Raw genomic sequence first — 14104 nt, 5'->3', positions numbered from 1 at the left:
TGTAACTCCTTTATTCAAGAAGGCAGGAAACTACGGGCCAGTTAGCTTAACATCTGTCTTAGGGAAAATGTTAGCGGTTATTAAAGATGTTATAGCAGGGCACTTAGAAAAATTCAAGGTATTCAGGCAGAGTCAAAGTAATTTTGTAAAATGGAAATCATGTTCAACCAATTTATTGGAGTTCTTTGAGGGAGTTACATGTGCTGTGGATAAAGGGGAACCAGTGGATGTGTTGTACTTAGATTTCCAGAAGGCATTTGATAAGGTGGCACATCAAAGGTTATTGCAGAAAATAAAAGCAAATGGAGTAGGGATTAACATATTGGCATGGATAAAAGATAGGCTAGCTCACAGGAAACAGAGTAAGCATAAATGGGTAATTTTCTGGTTGGCGAGATGTAATGAGTGGTGTGCCACAGGGAGTTGTGCTGGGGCCTCAACTTTTTGAAATTTATATAAATGACTTGGATGAAGGGACTGAAGGTGCGGTTGTTAAATTTGCTGATGACACAAAGATAGGTAGGAAAATAACTTGTGAAGAGGACATAAGGAGGCTACAAAGGGATATAGATAGGTTAAGTGAGTGGGCAAAGACCTGGAAAATGGAGTTGAAAGTGGGAAATTGTCCACTTTGGCAGGAAGAATAAAAAAGAAGCTTTGAGACGCAGAGGGATCTGGGTGTCCTAGTGCATGAATCACAAAAGGATAGTATACAGGTACAGCAGGTAATTAGGAAAGCTAGTAGAATGTTATTGTTTATCGTGAGGGGAATTGAATACAAAAGTAGGGAGGTTATGCTTCAGCTATACAGGGCATTGGTGAAACCACATCTGGAGTACTGTGTACTTATTTAAGGAATGATGTAAATGCGTTGGAGTCAGTACAGAGGGTTTACAAGACTAATACCTGGAATGGGCGGGCTGTCTTACGAGGAAAGATTGGACAGGCTAGGCTTGTATCCACTGGAGTTTAGAAGAGTAAGAGGCGACTTGATTGAAACATATAAGATCCTGAGGGGTCTTGACAGGGTGGATGTGGAAAGGATGTTTCCCCTAGTGGGAGAATCTAGAACTAGGGGTCGCTCATTTAAGACAGAAATGAGGAGAAATGTTTTCTCTGAGGGTTGTGAGTCTGTGGAATTCTCTTCCTCAAAAGGCAGTGGAAGCAGAGTCTTTGAAGGCAGAGTTAGATAGATTCTTGATAAGCAAGGGGGTGGAAGGTTATCGGGGGTAGGTGGAAATGTGGGCCAATCAGTTGAGCCACGAACTTATTGAGTGGCGGAGCAGGCTCGAAGAGCCAAGTGGCCTACTCCTGCTCCTAATTCGTATGTTCGTATGCATGTCAGTTAACAAAATATCTGTGGTGTCAGGACAACACAGACAATAAGCGGAATGAGAAACACTAAATCTGATTTCCTGTCACTGACCCCACAGTAGCATCTGATTTGCTGTTGAAAGTTAGTAGTTTGTTTTGTCGCTTGTCATTTTGTAATTAACTGTGCTTAAAAACCTAAGTCGCATTATTTATTTAGGGAAGTGTGCAGAGTGGTGGTGATGCATAGTCATTTCTGTACCATGTTGAATGACATTTGAAAGGGTTGAGGGAGCCCATCCAATCATGGTAATTCAACAGCCCCATTAATCACGATGCTGGTATCTGTCAGGTTGTTTGCAATACCATTCTGAGGCCATCTTGACACATTGTGAGTCATCTCTCTTGTTTTGGCCAATTGTGATGAGGTATTGAGTGTGGCTATGAATCACAGCCTTGCTGCTGGTGACATTTTAGATTTTCTTTAAACTCTCACGACCAATTTAAATCAGTTTCTTCTTGTGTTGTATCTTCACTACCTCCTAGACATTTCCTCTGCTTGGCCTTTCCTGCGTCACTATCCCCCAACACCCAACCACTTTTTTTGCTATTGGTACTCGCATGGCATTGGCATTTTAGTTTTGCAGCAGCTGTTTAGAAGCACTCTGCCCTGCTTAAATAAAATCACTTGATCTGCCGTCCCCCCAAAGTTTCTGCTGGCACCACTCTCTTCTCCCAAAACATTCCATGGGGAAAGAAAACCTCAGTTGGTAGTGTTGGCAAATACGCTGAAAATAAAATTAAAAATTCTTGGCACCTTTCCACCAACCCCCCCCCCCCCCCCCCCCCCCTGCCCCTGCCCAAGTCTTTGCATCCTACTTAACATACTTTTTTAGACCAGGCACTGGCTCATTAAAGTAGTTGCTGGCCCTATTGTATGCCTCTCTGAATCATTCCTGTCCGTGAGGTAAGCAAAATTCACTTGGTGTTTCTGCCCTTGGTGGAACAGGATATTCAGGGTAGTAATCAATGGCACTCTTCCCAGCTGTGCCTTTGTGCAATTAACTCTGCCCTACTTTTGCTTCTTCTGCCCTTCTTGTTCCCATTCCATGCCAGATCAAGCTCCCGACCATATTTTCCCCACATCTATTGGAAAATGTAATCTGCAGCTCTCAGCAATGCCTTACCCTGTCATATCACCCAACAGCTCCCATTGGGAAGGAAAGAAGGAAATGAGTAAGAAACAGCAAAGCACAGAAAGAAGCAAGGAAGAACTCCCACTAAAACAGAAGAGGCCCGATGAGAGAAAATAGCAGCATGATAGAGACACCAGTAATATCATGGGAGATCCTGGTATTATAATTATATTGTAATCCTGTAAAGTAGATGTGTTGTGATGGAAGATCTACTATTATACTTAAAAATTAACTGCAGTCAATATTGTGTACAGAAGAGGAAAGAAGGAAAGTACTGTCAAAGAACAAAGAACAGTACAGCACAAGAACAGGCCATTCGGCCCTCCAAGCCTGCGCTGATGTTGATGCCTGCCTAAACTAAAACCTTCTGCACTTCCGGGGACCGTATCTCTCTCTTCCCATCCTATTCATGTATTTGTCAAGATGCCTCTTAAATGTCGCTATCGTACCTGCTTCCACCACCTCCCCCGGCAACAAGTCGTGGAAAATTGAGAAGGGAGCATCTGGCCCTTTCGATGTAAACATTCAGGCTAGATGGATTCTTCTTTCCCAAACAAAACAACTGCTGAGAGCTAAATGATATGTAGTTACACAGCTGGAATCCTGATGCACTGAAGACCTGACTCCAGCTGCATCTGACAGGGGAGGGCCAGCAAAATATCCGTTTTACAGTGTAGTGATGAGGGATCTAGGAACTTTTCTCGTGATCGTTTCTGGAGAACATACAAGATTGTTGTTCGCTTGATACACAGTTAACGGAGTCTCTTTGGGTGTTTAAGACCCTTCCAATAGCAGTTTGTACTAATAGTAAATGTCAATCAACTGAATTTCAAGCCTGATTTCTAGCTTGTGGCACGTGCATGTGATTTGTTCAAATGTAAACCACCAGCATACTTATGATCCTTAGATGAACATATTGCAGGTAAACTAATTACCAGAACCATCAACATTTTCAAATTGTTAGAAGCTTTGTTCCTGATCCTCATCCAGTGACTCTTGCTTGTGTAGACAATGCATTATGTCTCCTGGTTGTTTTCTGATTCCCATATGTGGAAATAATTACACTTTAGACTTGGAAAGGCTGCAGCTCTTTGCTTAATCATTCAGCTTCCATGCTGCCTGATATAGGACTGCCCCAGGCTGGTGTCCTGGTGGACATCACATGACACTCCAGTGCAGCTGTGAAAGTGGTCCCCCAGCACATTTAAACAACAATTTGTTCCTAGATAATTAGTTCCTAGCACTCTACAGATGGTATAACAATATATAACCCAAAAGAAGAAAGAAGAATATTGATTGAGATTGAATTGACTATCCTGTAAATACTTACTGTCATAAATACTTCTGATCAGCTTCATTCGAAGAGGTGTAAATCTAACGAACCCAATCAGCAAATTGGCAGAGGTCCATAACACTGGACCACCACCCATTTTATGCATTATTTGCATCGCCAAAGACAGAGAAAATGGCGACAGTAAGGTTTTATTGACATTGACTTTCTATTAGCTTTGATTCCATTAATGTCTACTGTGGTTTTTATCTCAGCTTTATTTTGCATTTTCTTTCATTTATCTCTCTTTTAGAGGACTAATGATGATGCTATGATAAGACCATGTCCCTTAAAAAGCTCACTGAATTAAAGGGAACCTTTGTTTGTAATTTTGTGTGGGGAGGGCATTTATCCTAATTAATGCAATTCCAGTTTCAGATTTGTACATGTGCAATAAGCACATTTTTGTTGCAATAGGAATATTGGGTGTAGGCGAACACAGATCCGAGAGGTAGAGTCACAGTCAAGCCCATCCTTCATCTATTTCCTGGAGGTTGGTTTGTTGTCTTAACTAGGGTTTGCTTTGCCATTTGGTGCCTGCGCAGAATTTTCTTTTTGTTTTTTTTTGTCGCTTTCTCTTTGACTGTCTTTCTCCCTGCTTTTTTTCTTTCCCTCTAGCTCTATCAGTCATTTTTCCTCTTCTCACTTTTTTTTCTTTTACTGTTTTCTTTTCTTTCATTCTCATTCGTTTGCTCGCTGTCCATTCTCTTGCTCAGTCTCACTAGCTCTTGCACTGTCCATTTTTCTGTTATTTGCTGTCTCCTTTTCTCTTGCATGATGCCAATGAGAAGCCACTGTGTGGGGAATCCAGAGCAAAAATTTAAGCCCTTCCATGGTTGATGTGTCAGTCCAGTAACTCGTTGCACTTGTAATGAATGGGAGTTTTAACGGGATTCAAAATACAGGTTACAAAAATAGCAAAAGAATCTTGGACAGTTGTATTAAGTAATTTATCATGTTAATCCTATCCTATAAGATCTACATGATCTGGTGCTTTGTGACTGCCAAATGTGTGTATTGAATAGCAGAATGTTACACTACATGTTGGAGTTGATCTACCTAACTTGTTAAATCATGCATGATTTAACATCATTCTTAAATATTAACAATTGAAACTTAAATCCTCATTTGCTCATTTTTGAACAGAGCCTGCAGCTTAGTTGATGTTTCCTAATTTACTGGAATGCTAATACACTGGTAGACTAGGTCCTTGCTAATTAACATTGTTTGGATCAGCATTCTGGAAGAGTAATTGAAGCCAGTTACACCACAGCAGCCTATTGTATAAATTATAAATATTTTATACTGAAAGAGGCTCAGGAGGACTGTTAAGGTTTTAGTAGGCACATAGCTTCTTGCAAATAGTAATGCCAGAATCTGAACCTGTATTACTACATAATGGAATGGCCAGTAAGTGAACAAAGAACAACATTTGCCACACAAAGGTACAGTAGAATAGCAGTTTTCATATTTTAAATAACTACTTTTTTTCACAGATATGCGTCGCAAAGATGTCTACACGAAATTCCCAGACTGTCGATTCTGTTATCAAACCGCTGGATACCATTCCTGAGGACAGAAAAGTCAGAGTGCAAAGGACACAGAGCAGTTTTGATCCATTTGATAAACCAACAAGCCAAGTGAAAAGGGTTCATTCTGAGAACAATGCATGCATTAACTTCAAGAGTTCAACTGGTGGTAAAGAGTCTCCAAAATTGAGGCGACACTCCAGTCCCAGTTCAGTAAGTCACTGTTGCTTTAACACTGCTCCTCACTGTTAGTAAGCATTTAAAATTCTAGCATTTTGTGTTCTTGAGGTTCTTTCTCATAAATAGGTACAGAGATTTTTAAAATATATTATAAAAACAGAAAATACTGGAAATACTCAGCAGGTTAGGCAGTATCTGTGGAGAGAGGAACAGTTAAGATTTCATATTGATGACTTTTCTGTTTTTATTTCAGATTTCCAGCATCTGCATTACTTTGCTTTCGTAATAGTTTTTTTACTCTGTCAGATATGAATTTCTTGTCAGCTTCGATATTGTTGAACATAAGCATCGTTGTGTCACTCATCTACAATAAATATTTGAATCTGTAATTTTTGTTCCTTCCTGCCTCAAGTAAAGGAAGAAGTAGTCTTGTAGAAATGAATGCTTTGAATCAGTATTTGTAATTCAGTTGTTCACTCTCTGGAAAGGATGATGAGCCGATGTATAGTATATCCAGAGGGAAGGTGGGTAAATTGGAGGCTACCATTGTACCTTGTAGTGGTCAAAACTGACACCAGTGAGGCCTGGGAATGGTGGAGTGGGGGATGGGGACAGGCTCTCGGCCAGTGCTGGAGTCAGTAAATGTGTTAGGTGGGAACAAAAAGACAGAATGAAATAATATTTGGAAGAAAATAAAATTAAAACTCCTAGACTAAAAAGAAGATAATATGCCTTGGTTTGTAATAAAACAGCTGTGTTCTGATGTACTTTGAGCAAGATTTTATTTTCTAGTTTTTCCAAATCATAATTTTGCATGTAATTTTCACTTCTTATGAGAATTAAATGTGTAAAAGATGTGTTCCACTTTAATGTTGACTACAGTTATATAATTGCCACTTAAATTATTTCTGTGCTGTTCAAAACCAAGGATGTTCATGATTATGATTAGATTAGATTAGAGATACAGCACTGAAACAGGCCCTTCGGCCCACCGAGTCTGTGCCGACCATCAACCACCCATTTATACTAATCCTACACTAATCCCATATTCCTACCAAACATCCCCACCTGTCCCTATATTTCCCTACCACCTACCTACACTAGTGACAATTTATAACGGCCAATTTACCTACCAACCTGCAAGTCTTTTGGCTTGTGGGAGGAAACCGGAGCACCCGGAGAAAACCCACGCAGACACAGGGAGAACTTGCAAACTCCACACAGGCAGTACCCAGAATCGAACCCGGGTCCCTGGAGCTGTGAGGCTGCAGTGCTAACCACTGCGCCACTGTGCCGCCCTGTTGGATTAATCTATATCTTTCCATCTAATTTAACTTTGGTTAGATTAGCGATATTATTACAGAAAGATGGCTACAACAAAACAAAAAAAGAATCAAAGTAGTTGGACTTCTATTCTAGCATGAAGGAAAATCAGTAGTAAGGTCATATTGGGAAGACGTATGTCATTTTAATTAATTGCTGTCATTCATAATTATGCAAGGAACCTTCTCATTTGATCTCTGCAGCAGTCATAAATCCTCAGTAAAATTTAGTGTTCTATTTCATTGATATTCCTTGTACAAGACCTTGGTTAGATCTTATTTAGAATACTTTGTTCAGTTTTAGTTCCCTCACACAGTGGGAGAAATTGAGGATTTAAGAAGAATGCAAAGGAGTGATTTCCAATTTAAAATACCTTGGGCTGGATTTTACCAGCCCCTCACGCTGTGGGTCTTAGTGGGCAGGCCCGTAAAATGCTAGCAGGAGTAGCCCACCACGATCCACGACGCCGAGAAGGCCCCGCTGGATATTAGCGGTGGCAACGAGGCCTCGGGGCCTCCTCACTGCTTAGTGGTGGGGCCTTGATTAAAATATGTAAATGAGGGTAATAAGAATGCAAATGAACTAGCCTGCCACCGCTGACTGTCCCACGCCGATTTTACGGCCATCGGCTGCAACTCGCACGGCTTCATAACTCTGTACGGAATTCCGAGGTGAGGCACTGATGGAGAGGGGGAAGGAGTCAAATTATCAGGGCGGGGTGGGGGGTGGGGTGGGGGTAAGCGGGAAAAAACTTTTTCATTGGGTGTGGGGATGGTAGGAAGGGGTTTAGGGTTAGAGGGAATAAAGTTCTGGGGGGGGAAAGGTTGGTACTGATAACTAATTTTATTTTGGGAGGGGATCGGCCAAAAAACAAACTGTTGATGCATTGGTGGGCGGGGGGGCGGGGGGCGCGGGTGGGAGAGGGGATTGCAGGTGTGGACAAATCTTTATTTAAATTTTCATTGAACCTGCTCCTTTTAAAAATGTAAATTTCTCCTGAAGGGCTGGAAGCTCTTTAGAAATGGTGATGGCGCAGGATGCCGTTGCCGGGGATGTAGCGGCCGCCTCCTCTGTGTCATTGGGGGCCGCCTCTCTGCCCCCTCCATTTAAATGAGCCCCCGTGCATAATATAGTGGGGGTTCGGCGGCGGCTGCTCAGTGAGGGCAGGCCGCCCGCCGACTTCAAAGCACGCTGCTGCGCTGTGCGGCATGCTAATAAAATTCAGCCCCTCATTTACCCAGATAGGGTTAAAGAGCCGGCGTGAAATGCTTTAGAATAGTGTAGCCGTGGGGGTGATTTGATTGAGGTTTGTAAAATAATGAAGGGACTATATTGCGTTTATGTAGATAAGTTATTTCAACTGGGTAGATTCGGGAGGACTCGGAGTCACAATCTCAAGTCACGTATGGAAAGAATTACGTTCAACATTAGGCAGTAGGTCTTTTCCCAGAGAATAGTTGATCTGTGGAACAGCTTAAGCAGTGAACACTGTTTTGCTGTATTTCTTCAAGAGAATTGGATCAGTTTCTGGCTGTGGCAGACATCATTTATTTATTTTTTATTTATTTAGAGATACAGCACTGAAACAGGCCCTTCGGCCCACCGAGTCTGTGCCAACCAACAACCACCCATTTATGCTAACTCTGCAGTAATCCCATATTCCCTACCACATCCCCACCTATACTAGGGGCAATTTACAATGGCCAATTTACCTATCATATTTACCTATCACCTGCAAGTCTTTGGCTGTGGGAGGAAACCGGAGCACCCAGCAAAAACCCACGTGGTCACAGGGAGAACTTGCAAACTTCGCACAGACAGTACCCAGAATTGAACCCGGGTCCCTGGAGTTGTGAGGCTGCGGTGCTAACTACTGAGCCACTGTGCCGCCCATGTCATATAAGAAGTGGCTAATTAAGCCCTGGTCATTGTGGTCTCCTGGACTAGTTTTGATTGCTAAAGGGGTTGGAGAGAAATCTTCCAGATCTTTTCCCCCCTGATTGGCTGGCTTTTTTTTGTCTTTTTCTGACATCTTCCATGGTATGGTAACAGGTGAGTAAGGACTGTCTGTATTGTGATGCATGAGGCATTACTACTGTATGGGACAGGTTTGATGGGACAGTTGGTCTTTTTCTGTCCACCAGTTTTGAATATTAATATGTTGATATAGTGTTGGATATGTTTTCTTTATTTTCTAGTTGAAATTATTTGTATTCTGCATATAAACCTAGCTTATGTCTATTCTCTCTTGATAACTCCTAAGCTCAGACTATCCAAGACTAAATTCATTCCACCATCTGGAGTTGCTCTCCCCTCTCTTTTGCACAGTGTACAAGAGAAAGCTCGTCCTTGATTCTTCTCTTGTTTCTTGCTTTCAAGCTCTCTCACTCTGTGCAATTGCGCTCTTGCTTGTGCTTTTGGTCACACTCTCCTAGTCTCATTAATAATTCTATGGTCTTTGATCCTCAGAACAGTTTCTTCTTGTTCTTCCCAAAATAGCTGTTTCTTTCACCTCCCTGCATCCAACTGTTAAAATTATAATTTATTGCACTCCTTTCTAACTCGTTCTCTTCAGAATCTTAAACAAGAATTAATTACGTTCTTCTTTGTATGATCTATAACCCATTGAGACCCAACGTTGATGTCTGGTTTACTTGTGCTTCCTCCTAATCTTTACAAGCTTGGTATATTGCATTATGGTCATTGGCCTTTCCTTTAGTTTTCCCAACAAATTAGAAAAGACACAGACAATGGGCTGAAATTTATGTTGCCGTTGCTGATCCGTAAACAATGGTGGCCCGCACGCGCAGGCCCAGCTTCATGGAGCCGCCGCGATATTAAAGGCGGCAGCTCATGTAAATGGCCAGGGCGGACTGCCACCTCGCGCGCCCCCCCTCCCCGGCCCAATGACGTGGAGGGGCGGGCAATCTGTCCCGGCAATGGTGTCAGGCGCCACTGCACAGGCACCAGCGCCATTTTTATAGGGCTTCAGGCCCTTCACTTTAGTTTAAATATTTAAAGAGATAGGCATTTTAAATTTGTTTTAAAAAAAATAAATAAATAAATGTTTCTAGCACCCCTCATCCCCTCCCCCAATAATCATACAGTTCATTCCTTGCCCCCTCCTGCTGAAAAATGCATACCTTGTGTACCTGACCTTCCCCGCATCCCCCCAAACTTCATAAACATTTAACTTCAACCTTTTCCCACCATCCCCTACACCAATCACATTAGTTTGATCCCGCTCTGCCCCAACCCCCAACACTGAAACACTTAACTGTCCCCCCCAGTATTGGTGCGGGACGGATGGCGGGAGCGGATAAGTAATTACTTTGTTAATTTGCATTTTTTAACTATGTAAATTCTGCTCCCGTCACTGTGCGGTGGGGGTGGGGTGGCGGCCGGCACAAGGCCTCGCCGCTGCCGGCAATATCGTGCCGGGTCTTCCCGACATCGAGGCCCCTGGCGGGCCTCTGCCGGAGGCATTTTCCGGCCCCCCCCACCACAACCCCCAATGCCGGGGGGTGGGGGTGTGGGGGGCGATAAAATTCACCCCAATGGTTGCCAAAATAAACTTATGTAGATTACTAAAGCTCAATAACACATTCCATCTACTATTGGATCTTCTAATCTTCTTTAAACAAAAGCTATGGAGAGAAATTACTATATTGTGGGTATTTTTAAAATTTTGTATTTAGTTAAAATCATAAATGTTGGAAGTTGAAAAATAAACGGTAAACTGTTGATTAAATTCTGTGTAGGAGATTGGACTTTGTGTAGAATGTCTTCAATTTATTTGAAATGATGTGTGCAAATTGTGTCCAAATACATGATGGAATTTTGCCATTTCCAAATTCATACAGCCATTGTAATATTAACTTCTGTTCTTATTTGTGCCTCTATTTACCATAAATCTATTTCCTTCATGAAACCAGCTGATTGCTACACAGTCAGAGAGTCATTTGTGGCATAAAACGAGGCTATTTGGCTCGACACGGAGCAATCCAGTCAGTCATAACGACATTTTTTTTTAAACGTATAAGTACAGTAGATTTTAATGCAGACTATCTGTTAAACAAATTAATTGTAATATTAGGGAATTAAATACTATTTGGTCTGGAACTGAACATTCATATTTTCCCTAATTTATTAGGAAATCTGAAAGAAGTCTGAACTGCAGATAAAGTAAGCATCATAGCATTTTAAAAAAACAATTCATTCATGGGATGTGGGCGACGCTGGCCAGGCCAGCATTTATTGCCCATCCCTAATTGCCCTTGATAAAGTGGTGGTCAGCTGCCTTCTGAAACTGCTGCAGTCCATGTGGTGTAGGTACAACCACAGTGCTGTTAGGGAGTTCCAGGATTTTGGCCCAGCAACAGTGAAGGAACGGCGATATAGTTCCAAGCCAGGATGGTGTGTGACTTGGAGGGGCACTTGCAGCTGGTGGTGTTCCCATGCATCTGCTGCCCTTGTCCTTCTAGTTGGGAGAGGTCGCGGGTTTGCAAGGTGCTGTCTAAGGAGCCTTGGTGCGTTGTTCAGCGTATCTTGTAGATGGTACACACTGCTGCCACTGTGCATCGGTGGTGAAGGGAGTGAATGACACCCCATCCACAAACAATCAAGTGGGCTGCTTTGTCCTGGATGATGTCGAGCTCCTTTTGTTGGAGCTGCACCCATCCAGGCAACTGGAGAGTATTCCATCACACTCCTGACTTGTGCCTTTATAGATGGTGGACAGGCCTTGGGGAGTCAGGAGATGAATTGCTCGCCGCAGGATTCCTAGCCTCTGACCTGCTCTTGTAGCCACGGTATTTATATGGCCACTCCAGTTCAGTTTCTGGTCAATGGTAGCCCCTAGGATGTTGATGCTGGGGAATTCAGCGATGGTAATGCCATTGAATGTCAAGGGAGATGGTTAGATTCTGTCTTGTTTGAGATGGTCATTGCCTGGCACCTCTATGGCGCAAATGTTACTTGCCACTTATCAGCCCAAGCCTGGATATTGTCCAGGTCTTGCTGCATTTCTACATGGACTGCTTCAGTATCTGAGGATTGTGCAATCATCAGTGAACATCCCCACTTCTGACCTTATGATTGAAGGAAGGTCATTGATGAAGCAGCTGAAGATGGTTGGGCCCAGGACACTACCCTGAGGAACACCTGCAGTGATGTCCTGGAGCTCAGATGATTGACCTCCAATAACCATCTTCCTTAGCGCTAGGTATGACTCCAACCAGCGGAGGGTTTTCCCCCGGTTCCCATTGACTTCAGTCTTGCTAGGGCTCTTTAATGCCGTACTCGGTCAAATGCTGCCTTGATGTCAAGGGCAGTCACTCTCACCTCACCTCTTCAGTTCAGCTCTTTTGTCCATGTTTGAACCAAGGCTGAAATGAGGTCAGGAGCTGAGTGGCCCTGGCAGAACCCAAACTGAGCATCACTGAACAGGTTATTGCTGAGCAAGTGCCGCTTGATGGCACTGTTGATGACACCTTCCATCACTTTACTGATGATTGAGAGCAGGCTGATGGGGCGGTAATTGGCCGGGTTGGACTTGTCCTTTTTATGTACAGGACATACCTGGGCAATACTCCACGTTGCTGGGTAGATGCCAGTGTTGTAGCTGTACTGGAACAGCTTGGCTAGGGTCGCGGCAAGTTCTAGAGCACAGGTCTTCAGTGCTATTGCCGGAATATTGTGAGGGCACATAGCCTTTGCTGTATCCAGTGCCTTCAGTCGTTTCTTGATATCATGTGGACTGAATCGAATTGGCTGATGACCGGCATCAATGATGCTGGGGACTTCAGGAGGAGGCAGAGATGGATCATCAACTCGGCACTTCTGGCTGAAGATTGTTGCAAATGCTTCAGCCTTATCTTTCGCACTGATGTGCTGGGCTCCCCCATCATTGAGGATGGGGATATTTGTGGAGCCACCTCCTCCAGTCAGTTGTTTATTTGTCCATCATTCACGGCTGGATGTGGCAGAACTGCAGAGCTTAGATCTGATCCGTTGGTTATGGGATCACTTAACTCTGTCTATCACATGCTGCTTACGCAGTTTGGCACACAGATAATCCTGTGTTGTAGCTTCATCAGGTTCACACCTCATTTTTGAGGTATGCCTGATGTTGGTCCTGGCATGCCCTCCTGCACTCTTCATTGAACCAGGGTTAGACTCCTGGCTTAATGGTAATGGTAGAGTGGGGGATATGCTGGGCCATGAGGTTACAGATTGTGGTGGAGTACAATTCTGCAGCTGCAGATAGCCCACAGCGCCTCATGGATGCCCAGTTTTGCATTGCTAGATCTGTTCGAAATCTATCCCATTTAGCACGGTGGTAGTGCCACACAACACGATGGAGGGTATCCTCAATGTGAAGGTGGGACTTCGTCTCCACAAGGACTGTGCGGTGGTCACTCCTACCAATACTGTCATGCACAGATGCATCTGCGGCAGGCAGATTGCTGAGGACTAGGTCAAGAATGTTTTTCCCTCTTGTTGGTTCCCTCACCACCTGCCGCATACCCAGTCTAGCAGCTATGTCCTTTTGGACTTGGCCAGTTCAGTCAGAAGTGGTGCTACTGAGCCACTCTTGGTGATGGACATTGAAGTGCCCCACCCAGAGTACATTCTGTGCCCTTGCCACCCTCAGTGCTCCTCCAAGTGCTGTTCAACATGGAGGAGTACTGACTCATCAGTTTTTTTTTAGATTTAGATTTAGAGATACAGCACTGAAACAGACCCTTTGGCCCACCAAGTCTGTGCCGACCATTAATCACCCATTTATACTAATCCTACACTAATCCCATATTCCTACCACGTCCTCACCTGTCCCTATATTCCCCTACCACCTACCTATACTAGGGGCAATTTATAATGGCCAATTTAGCTATCAACCTGCAAGTCTTTGGCATGTGGGAGGAAACCGGAGCACCCGGAGAAAACCCACGCAGACACAGGGAGAACTTGCAAACTCCACACAGGCAGTACCCAGAATTGAACCTGGGTCGCTGGAGCTGTGAGGCTGCGATGCTAACCACTGCGCCACTGTGCTGCCCATGAGGGAGGGAGGGCAGTAGGTGGTAATCAGCAGGAGGTTTCCTTGTCCATGTTTGACCTGATACCATGAGACTTCATGGGGTCCGGAGTCGATGATGATGATAAAACCTATTACATTGCAGTTAATTTTTCATGGTAACCAGACATCTGAAATAGAACAGATGAAATAGGTC

At 43.6% G+C, this 14104-nt stretch overlaps 1 protein-coding gene across 6 annotated transcripts in view; it reads left to right on the top strand.

Annotated features, from left to right (window-relative positions):
- cdk14 (cyclin dependent kinase 14) overlaps positions 1-14104 on the top strand; it is a 779114-nt gene that overhangs the window by 167953 nt on the left and 597057 nt on the right. For 5 of the 6 annotated variants that reach the window (XR_010969007.1, XM_068012572.1, XM_068012586.1 and 2 more), the window contains one exon: positions 5334-5579. The exons of the other annotated variant lie outside the window; for it this stretch is intronic. Coding sequence is in view for 4 of the 5 variants with exons in the window: in XM_068012572.1 (XP_067868673.1) it covers positions 5334-5579 (246 nt within the window). In the remaining variant the exon portion in view is untranslated. The remainder of the gene's footprint in view (positions 1-5333; positions 5580-14104) is intronic. 6 annotated transcript variants of the gene reach the window in all.

Source organism: Heterodontus francisci, chromosome 2, assembly GCF_036365525.1.
Source record: "Heterodontus francisci isolate sHetFra1 chromosome 2, sHetFra1.hap1, whole genome shotgun sequence".
Taxonomy (NCBI): domain Eukaryota; kingdom Metazoa; phylum Chordata; class Chondrichthyes; order Heterodontiformes; family Heterodontidae; genus Heterodontus; species Heterodontus francisci.
This window is presented reverse-complemented; position numbering and strand designations above follow the sequence as displayed.